The 21565-nt window shown below is 39.6% G+C and overlaps 1 protein-coding gene across 11 annotated transcripts in view; it reads left to right on the top strand.

The window, feature by feature from the left end:
• The window catches only part of MBTD1 (mbt domain containing 1), a 71064-nt gene extending 54999 nt beyond the window's left edge, over positions 1–16065 (top strand). For all 11 annotated transcript variants that reach the window (XM_047081017.1, XM_047081018.1, XM_047081020.1 and 8 more), the window contains 5 exons: positions 1240–1387; positions 2269–2351; positions 2740–2974; positions 3460–3537; positions 12835–16065. In XM_047081017.1, the coding sequence (XP_046936973.1) occupies positions 1240–1387; positions 2269–2351; positions 2740–2974; positions 3460–3537; positions 12835–12953 (663 nt within the window). In that variant the 3' untranslated portion in view covers positions 12954–16065. The remainder of the gene's footprint in view (positions 1–1239; positions 1388–2268; positions 2352–2739; positions 2975–3459; positions 3538–12834) is intronic.
• The last annotated feature ends 5500 nt before the right edge of the window (positions 16066–21565 follow it).

The raw sequence follows: 21565 nt of genomic DNA on the forward strand, positions 1-21565 counted from the left end.
GAGTTGTGGGGTCTGGTGCTTGCTTACCTCTGAAGGTGACTTTGACAGCCTGCATGGACTCTGAGACGGCGTGTGCAGCACTCAGGGAAAAGGCAGGACTGAGACCCTGCGAGGGAGACAAACTCCTGACTTCAATGGAGGAATTGTGGGTGTAGAGGTCAGTTATTGAAGCACTGGGTGTGGGTGATATCAGCAAAACAGAGAGAAAAGGGCTAATATCACAAATGTAAGGATTGGATGTGAAAGGACACTACCAAAAGAAGCATCACCAATCAGAAGAGGTGAGAAGGTCGGGCAGTAGACTGTAATGTAATGAGAGTCTGGGAAAAAACGTCGCAGAAAGTTGAGAGTAGTCAGTGGGTATCAGATATTTCAGGGAGGCTGAGGTTTGAGGAGGATAAGTGTTGGGAGAAAGGCTCTGGATTTGACAAACTAGGTCACTAGTGAAATTTGGCATTTTAGCAGGATCAGGACAGAAATCAGACTGCAAAGAGTTACATAGTATAAACCTTGAAGTGGGTCTCTGGGTGAAGTATATAGGAGTTCACTGTGCTATTTTTGTACCTTTTCTGTAAGTGTGAACGGTTTCAAAATTAAATATTTTTCAATATTTTTAATGTAATGAAAATTGGGAGACGTTAGATTATACAAAATAGTGTTTTTGGAACCAGGTACCAGTGGTAATGGTACAAGATGGAAAAGTTATTTTGTGGGGTGGGGTACTACCTCTTAAAATAGTCAGGGGTGCCAAAGAAGGAATATGGGGACCCTTGCACGGGGTGGCCTTCGTTTCTGTCATGCGGGAGCGTGGGTATCTGTAGCATAGGAGAGGGAAAGTGAAAGCTTGACGAAAGTAGAAAAGGTTTGGAAAAACTCCTCTGCGAAATCAGAAGGAAAGGAGTAGAGTTACCGAGTAGGACGCAGAGCCGCGCTGAGACTAGACGGTTAAATCGGAGAGGAGCACTCAGCCCTGTTTCATGGGCCACAGCAGCCAGCACCTCAGCCATCCGCAAAGGCACTGCTTTTCCTACACCTCTGAGGTCACTCTGTGTAACCCTGCTTTTGTTGCTGGTGCACACTGCAGTCCGCATAGGTTCTTACCATTCGAGTTGCTAGCGTAATTCAGTGAGGAGACCGTTATGTGGTAGATTTTCATTTCTTGTAGAATGTCACTTAAAGGATCACTTTTACAATAGTGGTGTCTAATTTCAAATACTTGAAATTCTCTTAATTTGAAAGGTGCTGGCTGACGGATTCCTGATGATTGGGATCGATGGCTCAGAAGCAGCAGATGGATCTGACTGGTTCTGTTATCACGCAACCTCCCCTTCTATTTTCCCTGTTGGTTTCTGTGAAATTAACATGATTGAACTTACTCCACCTAGAGGTATTTCATCCTAATATGAACGCTGGGTCTTTATCCTTGCCTTCTTTTTACGTGGTATCTATTTACATCATTTAACACAGCCCTGGGTTTTTTTTTTTTTTGCTGTGTGGACATATTACATGTGTTCCTATATGCAAACATACATACACATAACAAGAGCTGTGGGGTGCTTTACACACATATAAAGCACTATATTTTAGCTACCTTTGATAAATTATATTAGTATAGAATTCTTCCTGTGTATCTGTACATTTTGTAATATGAATTGGTATTCTCGAGCCCTGTGGAGATGGTGATGTAGGTTATGGCATACATAAACGTTTTTTAAAAATAGATACAGGCTAAAGCCTTTGAGGGAAAGCAAGTTTCCATCTTTAGAATACCATGTGGCTTTTTTTTTTTTTTTTAAAGGCATACCCTTAAATAGCTCTCAAGTCTTAACTAGTGACTTTCCTAATTTCAGTATCTGAGCGTTGGGTTTTTCTCTTCAGAAAAGAAGGGGGGAAAACTAAAAACAGAGGCCTATAAAATAGCGTTTGCCCAGCAGAAAAATATCACTGTGACATATGAAATGCTGGACTATCCTAAGCGTAGGATTACAAAAGCAAAAGTTTATAATTCTTCTGGTAGACAGGAGAGAGACACTCTTGGGTCTTACTCATTGGGTAAGTAGGTGCACCTGTGTCTGTCTAGAAAAAGAAGAAATCCTTATAACATGGAGGAATTATTGCATTAAATAATGTGAGTGCAAGAGTTAAAGTTTATTATATAATCTAAAATCCCGAGATTTTAGTGTGTACTGAGTTAACCTTTTATATCTACGTTTTAATATGATGGTAATTTTAAATGAACTGCCAGTTAAATCAGGTGTGTTTTTTCAGGTTACACAAAACTTCCTTTTAAATGGTTTGACTACCTCAGGGAAACTGGCTCCATTGCAGCACCAGTAAAACTATTTAATAAGGTAAATTTAAATAATGGCATAATTATGTGGAATTTTTTTGATGCCTCACGAATGCAGATCATTGTTGGTCAAAATGTGTTTGCTTTATATTAGAACTTCTTAATGGAGATTAGTATAAACAGAACAATATATTTTCTTTACCTAGGAAATGAAGCTTGTTTTCAAACTTTGCTTCATTTTTAATCTGAGTAAAACAGAAATTAATACATTTCCTGACTAGTTCTGAAATGCTTCACCTTCACATGCTTTAATAATTAGAGAAGAATTTGCGATTTTTTTTTGGTTTAAATTAGGTTATTTGGATCCGTCGCTGCTTTTGTTTCTTAGTGATGGTGGACTCGGGCATACTTCTTCTCACCTGTGTTCCTGTTGTGCTTCTCCATGTCAGGATGTTCCAAATCACGGATTTCGTGTAGGAATGAAATTAGAAGCAGTAGATCTCATGGAGCCACGGTTAATATGCGTAGCCACAGTCACTCGAATTATTCATCGTCTCTTGAGGATACATTTTGATGGATGGGAAGAAGAGTATGATCAGTGGGTAGACTGTGAGTCCCCTGACCTCTATCCTGTAGGGTGGTGTCAATTAACTGGATATCAGCTACAGCCTCCAGCATCACAGTGTAAGTTGGTATACAGAAAAGGTGTCCTTTTGTAAAAATCAGCAATTCTCCAGAGGACTATTTCACATAAATCATCTTGTGAGCTCACAGGACAAGAATATTCCTTTATCTGATTGGTTGCCAGGTAAGATCTTAAGATTCACCAACAATATCCCAGAATCAGACCATGAGTACCATGGCAGTGTGAACTCAGTAGTCTGTTACATGATGACTATAGAGACACGACAGTAAGAGCACCCACCAAATTAGACTTGTCTTAACATACATGTGTGTGTGTGTATATATATATATAAAATAAATGCTTATTGATTAAGTAGTGGCATCTGTGGTATCATGGGTTTTACAGGAACAAGCACCCTTATTTTCACAGCATCATGTACTTTTATAAGTATAATGGCCTTGGTAAAGATAATCTATCTAAGTTGTATCTAGAGTTGTATGCTTGCAGTGCTTATCTGGTACCAATTTTCCCTTTTATTTTTCAGCATCAAGAGAAAGCCAATCAGGTTCATCAAAACAGAAGAAAAAGGCTAAGTCCCAGCAATACAAAGGACATAAGAAAAGTGGGTCACCACATGGTGTTTATATACATTTTCTAAGTTATTAACCAGTTGGGGTCATGGTTTTCTTGCACAGAAACGAATATACCATACGAGAGCCGATGACTGTGCATTATATAAATTATGCTTAAAGGTGCAGTATGCCATAAAAGGCAAACCTTTTCAGTAATGAGAAACACTTATGTTTTAGTTGACAGGAAACATGATTACCATCATATTTTAAAACCTATATGGTAAAGAAGAGAATACAAGTAGTTCTTGAAATAATATGCAAACCTACTGAAAATTAATTCTTTTTTTTAAACTTTAAAAAAATAAATGCTTGATACTTACAAGAGACTTGGAGCCTAGGAAACCCATCCTTCATAAACCAAAACAATCTTTCTAGAATGAGACTTACACAAAACTCAAGTTGATGGCTAACAAAGTCAGGCTTAAGAATATTTTTTTAAAGTGTGTTTTCTATATTATGTTTTACCTTACAGTGAATGATTATGGCCATTAATAGCCAAAATAACATAATAAAATATATTGATAACTCTATTCATATGAGTTGATAACTCTGTTGATAACTCTGATACTGATATTGATAACTCTATTGATAACACTGATAACTCTAATCATATCTAAAGATATGATTCTTTTCAAAGTCCCCCCACCATAGGAAACCACAAGTTTTTCTCTTCACGAAACTTGTCATGGAATATTTCGTTCTGAGATCAGATTATTTTTATGTAAGGATATTTTTAAAAATAAAAAGTATGTTTGAGGATTAAAACTAAAACAGATTTTTCAAGCTGACTTGCCATATGTTTAAATAAGTGTTAATCTGTCTCATTAACAACCAAGAGACTGAAGCAGCATGAAGAACCAAATATACCCTTACTTTCTGATTATCGTCATTTATGTATAATTTCTTTCTCACTGGGGACTACAAACTTTCCCCACCCACTGCCATGGCGCTCTCATGTCCTCCCGGCATGGAACCCAAGTCAGATTCAACAGGGATAACCTCCAGGCCTTTCTCTCGCGCTCTCTTTTATATTAGAGGTATAGGTTTCCCATTTGCCCAGAGTTATTTTGCCCACTAGCTGCTTGCCATGTTTGATATTCACCTAAAAGAACTTTAGAGAGCATTGCCAGACAGGCAGATGGAAGCGATCCCCAACATATCTGGAAATGATGAGGAAGAATTCACAAGGCAGCTTTGTCAGTGGACTAACCATAGCACATGTGATCCCTAAGCTTTCTGTGAGATTAGATAGCACAGCCTGCTTTGGCCTGTCTTCTCACTTTCTATTGGACAAGACTGAGAGAGATTTCAGAATTTTTTTCCCAAGGTGTTACAAACATTTATTACTCCGTGGCTATGTGACATACAATTTTTAGGACTAATTTCTGAGCACTGGGTACACAATTCACACACCTCCCTCACTGTGACTCTTGCGGGTTTGTTTCCAGCTTACGGGGTTTAATTATTTCGGATTAATGGGCCATGGGAAGAAGTAAGAAACTAACGAAGTGATATCAGTATGCCAGTTTATAGTGACATTTAATAGTACCCGCATTTCTGGGTTAGCTGGAAAAAGGAATTCAGCTTTAAATGTATAACATGTTCTTTAACTGTAACATTGCAAGAGCTCTCGATATTGAGAGCAATATTGAATGCAAAGGCATCATCTTTGATGCCTTTAACTTGTCCTTTGGACATATGAAGGAAAAGGACTATAAAGCCACAGTCCCTTATTAGAAACCTTTGGGACCAGATGTGTTTTGGAATTCAGAATTTTTCAGATTTTAGAAAAGAAGTGTAGTACGTAGCATATATTATGTAACACTGCTTACAGACTCTGGCACATTTTCTGAGACAAAATATATGTAAATGTTTACATTAAGTGGGCCAAATAAAGATTATAAATAGTATCACCAAGTGAGATCTGGTTTTGTTGCCAAAGTTTTACAGAAAAACTGTGGATTTTGGAATTGAGGATAAGGAATATAGTGCCATGTGAATGAAGAAGAAGCAGTCTTCATTGTGAGGGTACTCTCTGTTCCTTTTATTTTTTTATAATGCTCACTAGATGGTTGATTAGAAATTTTTCCCACAAAACTTTACTTGCCCCAATAAGAAAGATTTTGGGGTCCATGAATCTAATTTGTCCATTGCATATGCAATGTCAACAGCAGATTGGCCACAAACCCTATTGTTTTTAAATTTGCCTACAGATTCTTTATGGCTCTGTGGTTTCATCTTCTAGCTCTTTGGTCTTTTTGTCCTGAAAATCCTCCATCAGTGTGTTCTTTGGTAGTGTTGTGTTTTTGTTTGGTTGGTCTTTTTTTTTTTTTCTTTTTTTAAACAGAAATAGATGGTTGGCTTCATTGTTCTAGCTTGTTTTGTAATGATCTGTGTTCATTCTATAGAGGGACAACTTCTAGTGCTTTTAGAAAATAGGGTCATGTTCTGCCAAGAGGATCATATAGACCGTCGTATGCATGTGATCTGTCCAATCTGAAAAGCCTTAATTTTTTCAAGGTTTAGTAATTCTAGAGCAGGAAACCCAGCACTAATTTCTGAACCATCTTCAGGGGCTGTTATAGGTAGGAGAAAGTTGGAGAACCTCCTTGCGTTTTAACTTGCGAGTGTGTGGGACATGAGGAAAAGTCTAAACGATTGCTGCACGTGATTTTGGTTTGGCAGCTGCAAGTTGAATGTGTATTTGCGATTACTTCTAGCTTAGTTATCAGACCATTTTACATAGGAGGTACGGTGTAACTTAGATTTATCTTGTAGCCCTGATTTCATGAAGCCTAAGTTCTGATTGCTCTTGCCTGAGTCATTTGTATACTCTGGAAGAAAACAGGTATAATTTCTAGTCCCAGAGATATGTAAGTATCCTTTAGCTTTCAACCTGACTAATGGAATATGTTGGTGGTTCACTATTTGCAAAGTTTAGTGTACTTTTTTTGCTGGTGAAAGCATTGTATAAGTCTTCGAAGGCTTATGTTTGCTTAGGAAACTATAATCAAAAGGGCGTTTCAGAAGATATTAGATTGCTTAAGTACGTGCGGGCAACAAGCTTTATATTTTAGAAATGGTTTTCAGTGTAAGAATTACAAGTGTTATCTAAAAGACTAGACTATAAACCAGAAGGTAGGGGAGCACATTTCATATCGGTACAATCCTGCCACCTGGATACTACATTTATTCAACTGATTCTCCCTGAAAGCCAGTGTTTGGCCTTGTCTGGGCAGTGGAATGCTACCCTGCAGTCGGGTTTTAAAACCTTCTTTCTCTCCTGTTGGATTGTCAACCCCCTCAAGCCAAAATTTTCTTGAAGGAAGTTAGCCAGCTATTCTCCACACAAAATGCTCTCTGTAGTTCATTTTGTTTTATTTTATATGTTTTTAAGTATTTTGTTTTTAAGTAATCTCTACACCCAACATGGGGCTCACACTCATGACCCTGAGATCAAGAGTCAGCATGCTTCATTGACAGCCAGCCAAGGCACCGTGCTTTGTTTTTTTTTTAATTGATTTAAGAATCAGGAACCAGAGGAGCACCTGGGTGTGTCAGTGGGTGAAGCGTCTGACTTTGGCTCGGGTCGTGATCTCATGGTTCATGGGTTTGATCCCTGCCTCAGGCTCTATGCTGATAGCTCTGAGCCTGCTTTGGATTCTCTGTCTCCTTCTCTCTCTCCCCCGCCCCCCTCTCTCTGTCTCTCTCTCTGCCCCTCCCCCACTTGCACTTATGTTCTCTCTCAAAAATAAACATTTAAAATATATATATATATATAATTTACTTATGTATTAGCGTGTGTGTATATCCTTTTTTTTTGTTTGTTTAAGAGAGTCAGGAACCAGGATTACCAGGCTCTCAGAGACCAGAAATAATCTCCCCCCCCCATTCACCCCCAACATACACACCCACGTGTACACACACTCACACTCCTTGTTTTCAGAAACACAGACCTTGCATAGTTGGTTCTCTTTTCAGAGTATCCTATGCAACATAATCTTTCCTAGTTATATTGCACTTTTCTTACCACGCATGTAAGTAAAAGCTTACTTTAGTCTGACTTGATATTTAGAGAGGAAGATGCCAGTTGGGAAGAAGCCTGTCAGTTTGTCGAGCCTGCCCATGACAGGTGGGGTGCGGAGGAGCTTCTCTGGTGACGAAGAGTTGACTCCTCCTCCAGCACAGACAGCCCCGGAGGCCTTCCCACCTCCCAGCACTAGCCGAGAGTTCATTCCCAGCCTCAAAACAGGTAATAGTCCCATCAGCACCTCAGGTACTACAGGGGGTGAAAGTCTGGGCAGGGCGGTGGGAGACAAAGCATGGTCTGGCGTGACAGATGCTGACTCATTAAATTTTTATTTTTCTTTCAACTAAAAACTTCATCTTCACTAGTCCTTGGTAGTCACTTCACTAAGTTAAGTCATCAGGGAGGGGTTTTTATTTTATTATAAACCGCTTCTGAGCTTCACATTAGGAGAAAGCTCATCATTTCAGTTGGTGGAATTGAGAGGCAGCATGTCGTGGTTTCATTAAAATGGCTGAACATTTTCCATTGCAGAATTCCATGTAGCTTGACCAGGGGAGAAGCACACCGTTAGGGATCAGTCTGATTAATCAGAGCCAAATATGAGGCTTTGCATTCCCGTGGAATTTTGGTTCTGGTGGTAACATTTACCACAATCTTAGTTGAATAACATGGACTTGGAAATACAGTCTTGTGTAATTTTGGTGTTGAATTTGAGTAAAATTTAATTCCCATTATTTCACGCTTATGTACTTACAGTGATTAAGTAAGTGACATTTAATTTGAATTTAATTGGTTTGGCGAAGCCACTAGCTTGTAAGGAATGCAAAATATTTTGCCCTTTGTAATTGCTAAGAACAAACATAGCACCATAAAATACTAGAAAGGTTTCACTTGCGTGTGATGAACCTCAGACAGAAGTGCGGAGGAGAGCACTTAGAAGCCAGAGTTGTCTTAGCCTTGGCATCTGTCCTGCCATATCCTAATTATTGCTTTTAAACTCCCTTGTTTTATTTAATCCGTATTCTTTAAAATGCCTTTTGTATGTTGAAAACCCTGATGGGTGTTAATACCTAGCTGTGTTTTCTTCTTCTTCCTCCTCTGTTCGTAATATCTTTATACCTGAAGTTTTGGGGGACTTGGGGGTTTTGGGGGGTGGGGGACAGGAGTGCCATTTTTAAGATACGTTCTTTAGCTTTAGTCTCCTTACCAGGGTATTAGGTCATCATCATTCTTCCTACTCTGTCTTCCTGAAGATCACTCTAATAATATCCTTATTTCTAGAAGAAATTACTCTCTTTTGTATAAAAAGTAGATGAGGACTGCAAATATGAGTTTATCTGCTCTTTAATGGAAAAACATTTAAAGTCTATCTAAAGAGCATTTCAGTTTCTTTTCTTGTTTGTCTCTTTTGTTTTGACCTTGTTATTTATGAAATAGTCTTTAAGCAATTAACTATAGATATTGTGAGCTCTGAATACGTGAATTTTTATTGAGTTTTGTTGGATTTATTGGCGTTTTTATCGGGTTTTAAGAATTAGACTAATTTAGAAGGTGCGTGTCACATTTTGTAAGATGTTACTAATTCATGTATAATAGAACCTAAGTTCTAGGATTGGCAGAACCCAAGAACTTAGAGTACATGCATGGGATGGAAACCACAGGGTCTCCTAAGTGACTTCCTTCTTCCACCGGTGTCTGTAGTGTCTTCTGAGCTGGGGGCACATCGTGTGGGACTTGGTGTGATTTTACTCTGGTGAAACTGTGTGGTACTACATTGCTATCTGACCTACCTGGAAGCTACAGTTTGATTAGCTACTCAGAGTTTATTACTTCTGGACTTCCAGCTAGGAAAATATGATTTCCATTAGTTCATCTCCTGAAATATTAGTGATGAGAGTCAGCAAAGTGACTTCCTTTTAAAAACGGAGCTAGAAAAATGCACTTGCGCCGCATTCAGCCACAGGATCTATTTTATTTCATCCGTCATTCATTGAGTATAAGGCCTAGAAAGGAGAAATGATTCGTGTGAAGATACCAGACCGGCATTGTTTTAGGTTCCATGAAAACCGTCAGACTGTGCATCAAAGCATTCCACATCTGAGTGAGCCTTTCACCTTTCTCTTGAGTTACTTTTTTTTAAGCACATTATTTCCATATTTTAACATGAGTGGAAGCATACTCCAGAAATTTGTTGTTTATAGTAAATGCAGATAGTTTCAGGATGTGCTTTAGAATCTCGACTTACCTTTGTCCCATTTCAAAAAAACAAACATCCATTTGAATGGAACGTTTGGTCTGAAGCACAGGAACTCTTTTCTCATTCATTTAGCCATCTGATCATCCTAGAACAAGATACTGTTTTAACCAACCTTTTATTGTGGGTACTGCACCTTTAATGAAACATGGTTTGTTGTTTTTTTTTTTTTCTTTTCCATGTATTTATTTTCATGGTATTGTTCAAATGTCCTTAACAATTAATATGTGTTGGTTAGATTTAAAGGTTGACTATTATATTCTTGATAGTCTCCATAAAAGTATTGTTAATTATATTACGCAAAAGAAGAACTGCACAGTCGTGTTTACTTTGAGTTTCCCAACAGTCTGATTGGTGTTTGTTTTGCTGTTATTATAGGCTTAGTGTATTCGCTTTTCTGTCTTTGGACTATTAAATTTTTTAACACCATTACCAAAACAAATACCAAAGTAAAATGAAGTGAATTGACCTCTCTCAAAAGATTATTCTTTAAATTATTAAGATATCAAATACCACTATTCTTTTAAAGATTTTATTTGTAAGTAATCTCTACACCCAGTGTGGGGCTCAAACTCACCACCCTGAGATCAAGAGTCCATTGCCTTACCAACTGAGCCAGCCAGGCACCGGAAAGACCACTATTTTTTAAACTAATCTTTGTAACTATGATCAGGAAGAAAGTATTTTTCTGCGACTGCACTACTTGACTTTAAAAATATAACCATTTTAATATTGTTCCACATGGTGGTACTATCTAGTTAGTGATTCAGGTAAACTTAATTGGCTTACTGTTCATCTAAATACTCTCTGAGCCCTAATTCTTCTCATAAATTGACTTTTTCCTTTCTGTATAAGCAGTTCCCAGTTTACATTCCATATATGTGCACATCGTCTTGTTCCAATTGTAATGAAAAGATCCGTAATGGAAAAAACAAAACTTGCACCTTTGATTTGAAGACGAGTTATCTCAGAGAGTAACACAGCCAGCATGGGTGGGAGTCACACGTTGCCCAAACGCGATTGTGGCAGGCACCGCGGCCCAGGGAGGCTTGCGCTGGCAGTCAGTTCCCCCAGCCACAGCCCTGGAAAAGCTGGCTGTCTGTGGCCAAGTGTCCCTACTTTCCAGGGTCTTAACGGGAAATCTCTTGTTTCCAAATATTCAGTCAAATTTAAAAGAACCATGGGAGGAGGGAGTGGGAAGGACACAGTTTGTGACCTCTGATTTAACACATCCTTGTGCTAAAGAAATTGGAGAAGGAAGGATTGGATCCCAGTCAGTGTGTTAGCATACAGGACCACCCATTTCCAGTATTTGGAGCTTGACCAGCCCAATTTTGGTTAAACGGTAACTTCTTTAAGAAACCTGAGTACTGGGGCGCCTGGGTGGCGCAGTCGGTTAAGCGTCCGACTTCAGCCAGGTCACGATCTCGCGGTCCGGGAGTTCGAGCCCCGCGTCGGGCTCTGGGCTGATGGCTCAGAGCCTGGAGCCTGTTTCCGATTCTGTGTCTCCCTCTCTCTCTGCCCCTCCCCCGTTCATGCTCTGTCTCTCTCTGTCCCAAAAATAAATAAACGTTAAAAAAAAAAAAAAAATTTAAAAAAAGAAACCTGAGTACCTTTCTGAGAAGTTGGTGGTTACTAAGACTAGTTTTTAGCACCTAGCTGAGACCATTTTTATTTAAAAAGTAGGGAAGTAATTTTTTGAAGGAGAGTTCTGTAGGAAGTAACGGTAGACCATGAACCTCCAGGAAAGGATTCAGAGGAATCTGAAGTTACTGGATAATTGTGTTGAAGGACAGTAACTTAAGAGGGATTTATTTTTTTAAAAAAGGAAAATTTCGGTATTAAATAGCCTAAAGTTTTTGCCCAAGGCCACTGCTGGGCCCAGCAAAGAAAAAAATTTTTTTCTTCGTCTTTGCCCATGCATTAGAAAGAAGCCTTCCTGTCCCTAACGATTCTGACTAGCCATGACTTCAGTGGCTATCAAGAAATCTAAACCCCACTGAAAATACTAGAAACTTAAAAACAGTTGTCCACAGAAATAAAGACTTACTGGAACATGGCCTGTTTATGAATCGAGGACCGTCTAGACTGTTGGGTTTGTCTTCATTAAAAAGGAAGTCATCAGGGGCACCTGCCTGGCCCAGTCGGTAGAACATGCAACTCAGTCTCAGGGTCATGTGTTCAAGTTCCATGTTAGGCGTGGAGCCTACTTAAAATTTTAAAAAAGGAAGTCCTCAGATCCTCCGATAAGGACTCAGGCAGTACTGCTGTTAGGTGATGCCGTTGACATCATTAGCCATTTTGCACCAATGATTTTCACATTGCTGATGTCAGTAAAGTTTTATTTTACCTAAAATGATTGTTCAAGTTTTCCAGGATTTTAGTTTTAATATAGGTGTTTATCCAATATCAGATTTATGACTTATTTTTATGAATATGAAAATTATGTATAAACATAACATGTCTATCATAGATGATATCATACTTTATATTATTTATAATACTATTTTACTATTATCAAATTTATATCTTTTTTCTACAGGGAGTCTTTTTAATGAAGGTACTCCTTGGAGATGATAAGATTATATTGAAGTCATTTATTAACGTCACTTATTTTAAATATTAGAGTTCAGAATCATGCAAGAAATGCGTCACTGTTGTATAGACATTGACATAAAAGTGAATACTTAGTTATAAGAAAAATTCAAATTATTCTCATCAAATCAGCGATCACTATTAACTTGACCACTTCATTGAAGAGGTTCATTGTGCAGTGTCTAGATTACGGCATTGTTCCTTTCTGGGACTTTCCTAACTGCCAATATATTTTAAGAATTAAAGTGAATTAAAGGTTCATACTTCTGGGGGTTAATTTTAAGAGTTATGGAAGACATGAAGAAGTCTTATTAACTGTATAAAGCTGGTGGAACCTGAAGACTGAAAGTAATCTGAATTTTCCAGAAAGGCTTAATCACATCCCCTGCATTTATCTCTCTCATGCAGTGACTACATTGCAGCTGAAGGAGGAGTTGATAGATGGAGAGGATTATAATTTCCTCCAAGGAGCGTCCGATCAGGAGAGCAATGGCTCTGCCAGCTTCTACATCAAACAGGAGCCCTGAGGCGGGCTCCGGACCCAGGGGCGGGAGGGAGGGGTTTTACAAAACAGGACTGATTTATAACCAACCGAGCTGTACAGCGGGGCTATTCCACTGGGACATTTTGCTAAACATAGAAAATTTCAGTTCCAGATTTTTCAGGTGGGTGGGGAAACTATTTTAGTCGTGGGGGGAAATTTTTCAATTTATAAAGATGGACAATTTTTGTGTTGTATTTGAAGCTTTTGGAAGAATTTTGTAATATTTTCCAAGTTTGGATTTATGTGCATTGTTAACAACTGAAATTCTAACTTTTTGGTAAGATTAAAGTTTAGGTAGCAGGATTGAAGGAAATGATTTAAAAGAAGGATATAGTTGTAAATGCAAATGAACTGTCATTACAAATGAACCTTTTTGGTACCTGTTGGGAGATTTTGGGATTTTAGAAGTTAGGCCAGTCACATCTCCAGCTTCCTTTGCTGCAGAAATATGCAACTGAACCCCCCTCCCAGGGAGGGTTCATCACCACATAGGATCATGGAAGGGGTAATTAATTCTGCTTGTTGGCATTTTATTGCAGCCCATTTTAAATGTTTGTACAGAAATGTTTTTCATTCTGTGAAAATTTATTTGGAGTTCTATATGAAACTGGAAGAACTCTGGATACTTTTATATGTTCTCTTTTAATTAAAAAAAAAAAAAAAGATTAAAATTATCCTAACACTAAAGTGTTAAACTGGAATGGTTGACAAGATATACAGGATCTCAGTCTACATGTCGAGGGGTTGGGGAAAATGCAATATTGTCCGTAGTTCATTTTATTTTCCTTACTAAAGATACCCCACATGAGGGATTCTGGTCAGGCCTCTACCATTTCCCTCCATCAGTTAGATGATACTTGGTATAACCACACCCCAAAACAGATGTTCTACTGTATTACCAGTGGAATCAAATTCAGAGTTGTTTAAAGCCAAAAATCCGTTTAGATTTCAAAATCATTCCAGCTCTGCTTTTAACTATCCTGGATTTGTTAGAAAACTAATTTGAAAGAGAATTTAATTTTCTTAAAATTCCATATATATAAATATAAATATATATATATATAGTATGAATTGTCTTTTAATTGTATTCAAAATTAATTTTAACGATAATAACTGATTTGGACCATTTCAGACATTCCCTATTTTAAAATTCACATGGCTTCCTTTAAAAAAAGGATACAAGGGTAAATTGGTGAAAGGTTTGCTCTCTGCATTTTTCAGACCTTCTGAGTTGTGACTGAATGAGAGAGCTCTAGCGTTTACCAGTGAGGTTCATAAACTAAACTCTCAGGAATTAATTGCATCTGTTCTAGAAGTGCTTCTGGGTCTTAGCCTGGCCTCTTCAGAGTGGTAACATTGGCCATCTCCTCTGGAATATAGGTAGGGCTAATTAGAAATTAATCAAAATGATTAACCTCTAAAGTCCTTCAGCCTATGGAATGCTTTAAAAAAATGGTAATGGAAACCCCCAGGAGATCATTTTAGGTAAGATTTTTGTTTGAATTTTAAAATGCATAGAACATTAAAAACCAGCAATTTATTTTCTAAAATATTGCTCTACTTTTGGGAATAAATAGCATTGGTAATACGCACAGGTTTACCTCATTCTATGCAAGAGGGGTTAATAACATAAGGTTTTGTAGTTGCTACTGGAAGTAAAATTTGTTACTTTATAGTGTAAGAATGTATGGAATCGCATGTCAACATTTCTTAATACTGACTCTTTAGGGGCATAAATGCAGATCATATCAACGCCAGGTTGATTCTCACGTGTCAAATATATGTGAATTCAGCTGTTAAATTACTGGATATTTATCTTAAACAACCTTACTGAGAGGGACCTACTGTAAATGTGACATCCTCACACTTCCCAAATCTTTAACTTAAAGAATCTTCCCATAAACTTAAAGCCTGGAAGACTTCCAAAGCAGGGCTTACCACGATCTTCGTTCTCAGGCTCTGGTTCCATGACACGTGACAGGGGCACAGGAAGCAGCTGCATGGTGCGCTTTGCCAGTACCTTGGGCTCCGGGGCTCTGCAGGGACCTGAGAAACCCAGGAGGGATTTGATTTGGAGCCTGGTAATGAGTTGTGTACAATGCTCATTTGTAGCCAGGTCCTGTAAGCTTCCAATTATATAGCAAAACCAGGCTCTGAGTGTTTTCGAATTTCCCACCTGTCTGCCAAGTGTTTCCTGTCTTGACCCCGTGACCAACAGCTAAAGGTTGGCAAGGACTTCCTAGCAGCCTAAACACAATCTGAAGCCCTCCTCATCATTCAGGCTCTAACTCCTGCCGCTGATAAACAGGAAATAAGTCAGTGCAGAGGAGATTGGTGTCTTAGCCATAACTCCAGTCGTACAACCCAATAGCCCCATTCTCTTTTACGGTTCAAAATGTACTGCTGACCTTGGGTTTGCTTTCATTTTTTTCCTGTTAGGATTATTTGGGGATTTTTGGTAGTTTAAACTCTTTTAACCTTTTCCTTGCTGTGTATGAGGAAAGCTAAAGCTGTTATCAACAACTTCTACGGATACTAACACGGGTTTTCAGTGTTTGTTTGTTTTTATTATATTAATTTTGCGTGATGTGAATACCCTCTCCCATCAATATTTGTATTATGGTGCTATATATTTGGTAATGATCCTTTACTATTGGGAAGGGATTTTAAAAATACTGTGATTAAACTGGGTTGCTTCCTTTGATTTTCATATTTTAAATAAAGCCACAGTCATTTATACAAAAGAAAAGCATCTGTCCCTGGGCAAATCTTTTGAGGACAGAGGTCAAAGTAAACTGCATAAGGTTTTTACATCATTTCTGTATGTATTTGATATATAGATCAATATCTGTACAAATTAATCTTTTATTTTCTTGGTAACTTGTGATCATTGAGAAAGTGTTTGAGACTTTCTCAGGAAGTGTATATAATGGCGTGAAAAATTCCTTCAGAGAAACTTATGTTCCTTTCATTTTTACCAAACTGCAAATTTTCAGCATGGATGTGAAAAGCATTAAAATTATAACTTTGTGTACAAGATGAAAATAATTCACTAAATTTGCCCTTTTTTACACAAAATAAAATGTTAAAGTTGAGTTGTATCTGAGCGGTTCTTTAATACGCTTTAGTCTTTGAAGGGTGTCATTTTTTATTCAAAGTACTGAGTGCCTTCTGTAAGCAATCACAGGTCTCTGAGAGAGTCAGGTCAGTTCCTTCCTCCCAGAACCTGTGCCCCTATGTGGGAAAGCAAGCACATGAGTGAGGAAGAATCTGCTGGTAGCTGACAAGGGAGGAACAGAATATGGATGGATATGTGGATGTGGCTGCATTTGAGCCAGGATTTCATAGAAAGGTAAATGGCAAAAGCACAGCATGGGCAGAGGGGAGTGCGACCGCCGGCAGGGAGGTTTCGTCACTTTCGAACATGCTGTTTCAGCCTTGGCATGCTTGCTAGAGGACTTTTTTTTTTTTTCATTTTTTATTATTTTTTAGTCTTACATTTATTTATTTTTGAGAGACAGAATGAGACAGAGTGTGAGTGGGGGAGGGGCAGAGAGAGAGGGAGACACAGAATCTGAACCAGGTTCCAGGCTCTGAGCTGTCAGCACAGAGCCCGACACAGGGCCCAAACCCATGAACGGTGAGATCATGATGTGAGCCAAAGTCAGACACTTAACTGACTGAGCCACCCAGGTGCCCCATGGGGACTTTTTTTTAAGCTCCCTTAACCTCAACAGCAGACGATTCATAGGCTGTATATAAATTATCCCAGCTAGGGCACTATCAGCAATAACCAAAGTATGGAAAGAGCCCAAATGTCCCATCGATGGATGAATGGATAAAGATGTGGTATATATACAATGTAATATTACTCGGCAATCAAAAAGAATGAAATCTTGCCATTTGCAACTAAGTGGATGGAACTAGAGGGTATTATGCTAGGCGAAATTAGGGAAAGACAAATATCATATGACTTCACTCCTATGAAGACTTCAAGATACAAAACAAATGAACATAAGGAAAGCAAAAATATAAAAACGGGGACAAAAAAATAGATACAAATATGGAGAACAAACGGTTACTGGAGGGGTTGTGGGAGGGGGGGATGGGCTAAATGGGCAAGGGGCATTAAGGAATCTACTGAATCATCGTACTATATGCTAACTAGCTTGGATATAAATTTTTTTAAAAAATCAATTAAAAAAAATTAAAAATTATCCCAGCTAGCTCTTGTTGTTTACATGAAGAGGAAATGCAAGACACCCTCCTTTACCAACTGTCTCTTCAGTAAGTTACTCAACATTTACTAAAAAAGGTGCAGAGAATTTTATGGATGTAAGATAATGGGTTGAGTCTCTTCTGGGGTTAATTTCATCATCACACTTTAGAAATATAGAACACATTCCAAGAAAAACAGTATCTGCCTTGCTTTCTACCTTAAATGGCTTGAATAGTTGCCTAGTACATGGGAATTCCCAGCTTGGCTCTCATTTACAGTCCCATGAGTTTTACATATATATATTATTCTTTAAGCCTCTTAGGAAACTAGTTTTCTGGTGTGCTTTATGCCCAGCATATGCATTAAGAGTAGTAAGTGTTTCCCAGAAGTAAGTAACTTTTTAGCCCTGTGTTGTTTATCCAGCCTTGTGAGATCAGGGGGAACAGTAAAGGATTTCCTCTTATAGACTTGCTGAGGCTGGCGTAACCCTCTTTGGCCAGTCTCACAAGCAGGCCAAATAGGGTTTGCCTATTGACAAAAAGCAAATAACCCCGGAAAAAAGTAATGCATTTTATTTTTTTATTTAACGTTTATTTATTTTTGAGACAGAGACAGAGCATGAACGGGGGAGGGTCAGAGAGAGAGGGAGACACAGAATCTGAAGCAGGCTCCAGGCTCTGAGCGGTCAGCACAGAGCCCGACGCGGGGCTCGAACTCACGGAGTGTGAGATCGTGACCTGAGCCGAAGTCGGCCGCTTAACCGACTGAGCCACCCAGGCGCCCCAGTAATGCATTTTAAAGAAGAAACACAGATGGCTAACAGACACATGAAAAGATGCTCATCATCCCTTACCATCAGGGAAATACAAATCAAAACCACGATGAGATATCACCTCACACCTGTCAGAATGGCCAAAATCAAAAACATAAGAAACAAGTGTTGGCGAAGATGCAGAGAAAAAGGAACCCTCATGCACTGGTGGGAATGCAAACTGGTGCAGCCACTGAACACAGTATGGAGGCTCCTCAAGGTTAAAACCAGAACCACCTCTCCCTCTCTCTGTCTCTCAAACTTAAAAAACAAACAAAAAACTACCCTACCATCCAGCAATCACACTACTGGGTATTTACCCGAAGAATACAAAAACACTTCAAAGGGATACACGCACCATTATTTATTGCGGCATTATTTAGAATTGCCAAACTATGGAAGCAGCCCAAGTGTCCATCCATAGATAAATGGGTAAAGAAAATATAGTGTATATATAAACACAATGGAGTATTAGCCATAAAAATAAAAAAGGGCCGCCTGGGTGGCTGAGTCAGTTAAGCATCTCTTGATTTCGGCTCAGGTCATGATGTCACGGTTTGTGGGATTGAGCCCCGCGTCGGACTCTGTGCTGACAGTGTGGAGGCTGCTTGGGATTCTCTCTGTTCCTCTTCTGCTTGTGTGTGCTCTCTCTCAAAATAAATAAACTTTAAGAATAAATTAATAGGGGCTCTAGGCGGCTCAGTTAAGTGTCTGACTTCAGCTCAGGTCATAATCTCACAGTTTATGGGTTTGAGCCCCATGTCGGGCTCTGTACTGACAGCTCAGAGCCTGGAGCCTGCTTAGGATTCTGTCTCCCTCTCTCTCTGCCCCTCCTCTGCTCACACACACTCTCTCTCTAAAATGAACATTTAGGGGCGCCTGGGTGGCGCAGTCGGTTAAGCGTCCGACTTCAGCCAGGTCACGATCTCGCGGTCTGTGAGTTCGAGCCCCGCGTCAGGCTCTGGGCTGATGGCTCGGAGCCTGGAGCCTGTTTCCGATGCTGTGTCTCCCTCTCTCTCTGCCCCTCCCCCGTTCATGCTCTGTCTCTCTCTGTCCCAAAAATAAATAAATAAAAAACGTTGAAAAAAGAAAATTTTAAATGAACATTTAAGGGGCGCCTGGGTGGCTCAGTCGGTTGGGTGGCCGACTTCGGCTCAGGTCATGATGTCGCGGTCGGTGAGTTCGAGCCCCGCGTCGGGCTCTGTGCTGATAGCTCGGAGCCTGGAGCCTGTTTCAAATTCTGTGTCTCCCTCTCTCTGACCCTCCCCCATTCATGCTCTGTCTCTCTCTGTCTCAAAAGTAAATAAACGTTAAAAAAAAAAAAATTTAAAGTGAACATTTAAAAAAATGTTTTTTAATTTAAAAATAAATAAAAATAATAAAATACTATAAAAAAGAATGGGAGGTGCCTGGGTGGCCTAGTTGGTTAAGTATCTGACTCTTGATTTTGGCTCAAGTCATGATCTCATGGTTTGTGGGATCAAGCCCTGCATCAGGCTCTGTGCTGACAGCTCAGATTCTCACTCCCACTCTCTCTCTCTCTAACTTTAAAAATAAATAAAAAGCATGAAATCTTGCCATTTGCAACAACATGGATAGAGCAGAGTATAATTCTAAGTGAAATAAATCTGAGAAAGATAAATACCACATGATTTCACTCAATGTGGAATTTAAAAAAAAAGCAAAGGAGGGAAAATAGAGACAAACCAAGAAGCAGACTCAACTCTGGACAACTGACCATTACCAGAGGGGAGGTGGGTGGGGGCACGAGGGAACCAGGGGGTGGGGATTAAAGAACATATTATGATGAAAAAAATAAAGCATTTTGGTTTTTAAAAAAAATTTTTTTAACGTTTATTTTTGGGACGGAGAGAGAGCATGAATGGGGGGGGGGGCAGAGAGAGAGGGGGACACAGAATCGGAAACAGGCTCCAGGCTCTGAGCCATCAGCCCAGAGCCCGACGCGGGGCTCGAACTCACGGACCGCGAGATCGTGACCTGGCTGAAGTTGGACGCTTAACCGACTGCGCCACCCAGGCGCCCCAGTTTTTTAAAGGTTTTATATACATATATATGTATATATATATATATATATATATATATTTTTTTTTTTTTTTTTTTTTTAGAGAGGGCAAGCAAGTAGGGGAGAGGGAGAGAGGGAGAGAATCTTAAGCAGGCTCCACACTCACAGAGCCCAATGTGGGGCTTGAATCCCATGACCCTGGGATCGTGACCTAAGCCAAAAACAAGAGTCGGACATTCAACAGAGCCACCCAGGGCCCCTAAAGTAACGCATTTTAAACAATGCGTGTAATACACGTTCAAATAAAAGTTGTACTGAAATCATAAAAGGTTCTGAAGGAGTTAACTGCTTTCACACACCTAGCTGGTATATAGGATTTACCCTCACCACAGTCCACCCTTTCTCATTCACTACCAAAGTAAGTCCTTAAGTCCACACCATAAAGTCCACAGCTTTCCCCACTCCAAATTTGACTCCAGTTACCCTCCAACCTTATAATTTTCTGGAGTCACTTGGAAGGAAAACTAGGTAAAGCAGAGTGGCCAAGAGCGTGGGGTCCGAATCCAGCTGCCGGCACTGAAACCTTACTCCTTTACTGGTTAAGTCTGTAATCTGGCTCCGTTTCCTCAGTCGTAAAGTGAGGATACCAACCTCCTAAGAGTTGTGAAGACTGTAAATAAACTGATGTATGTAAAGTTGTTAGAACAGCCTTGACACAAAATAAGCCCATAATTAACTGCTGCTGCTAATCCAAGTACCTCAGCCCGTGTGCAGAGGGGTCACCAGGGGACACATTAAAATGCTGAACCTCGGGACTGTCCCATCTGTAACTTTAATAATCAAACTTCTACTTAATGTAGTGAGAGCACGTAGCGTATATAAACATTAAATGTGACATTGAAAAATAATTTAGAAAATGTTAAACTCATTGACTTGTAACATTTTTTGCACCAAACTGTCAATGTATTTTTGTCTTTGTTTTGTAGTCTAGCAATATGCATTAAAAAAAGTAACAATGGGGCACCTGGGTGGCCCAGTCTGTCAGGCATCCAACTCCGGCTCAGGTCATGACCTCACGGTTTGCACGTTCAAACCCCACGTCGGGCTCTGTGCTGACAGCTCAGAGCCTGGAGCCTGCTTCAGATTCTGTGTCTCCCTCTCTCTCTGACCCTCCCCTGCTCATGCTCTCTCACTCTCTCTCTCAAAAATAATACAGAAAAATAATTTTTTTTAATTTTTTTTTAATCTTTATTTTTGAGAGAGAGAAAAACAGAGTGCGAGCAGGGGAGGGGCAGAGAGAGAGGGGACACAGAATCCGAAGCAGGCTCCAGGCTCTGAGCTGTCAGCACCGAGCCCGACGCAGGGCTTGAACTCACCGACCGCAAGATCGTGACCTGAGCCGAAGTTGGACGCTCAACCGACTGAGCCACCCAGGCGCCCCACATTGTTCCTTTTACACCTGCATTGCAGGGGCATCATCCTCATCCTACAGATGTCCTTAGACTTCCATTTCTTCAGACACAACTCGCCCAGTTTTCAGTC

This window comes from Lynx rufus, unplaced genomic scaffold (assembly GCF_022079265.1).
Source record: "Lynx rufus isolate CCGP_SWC_20201006 ecotype Redwood Valley unplaced genomic scaffold, mLynRuf1.p SCAF_18, whole genome shotgun sequence".
NCBI classification, from domain to species: domain Eukaryota; kingdom Metazoa; phylum Chordata; class Mammalia; order Carnivora; family Felidae; genus Lynx; species Lynx rufus.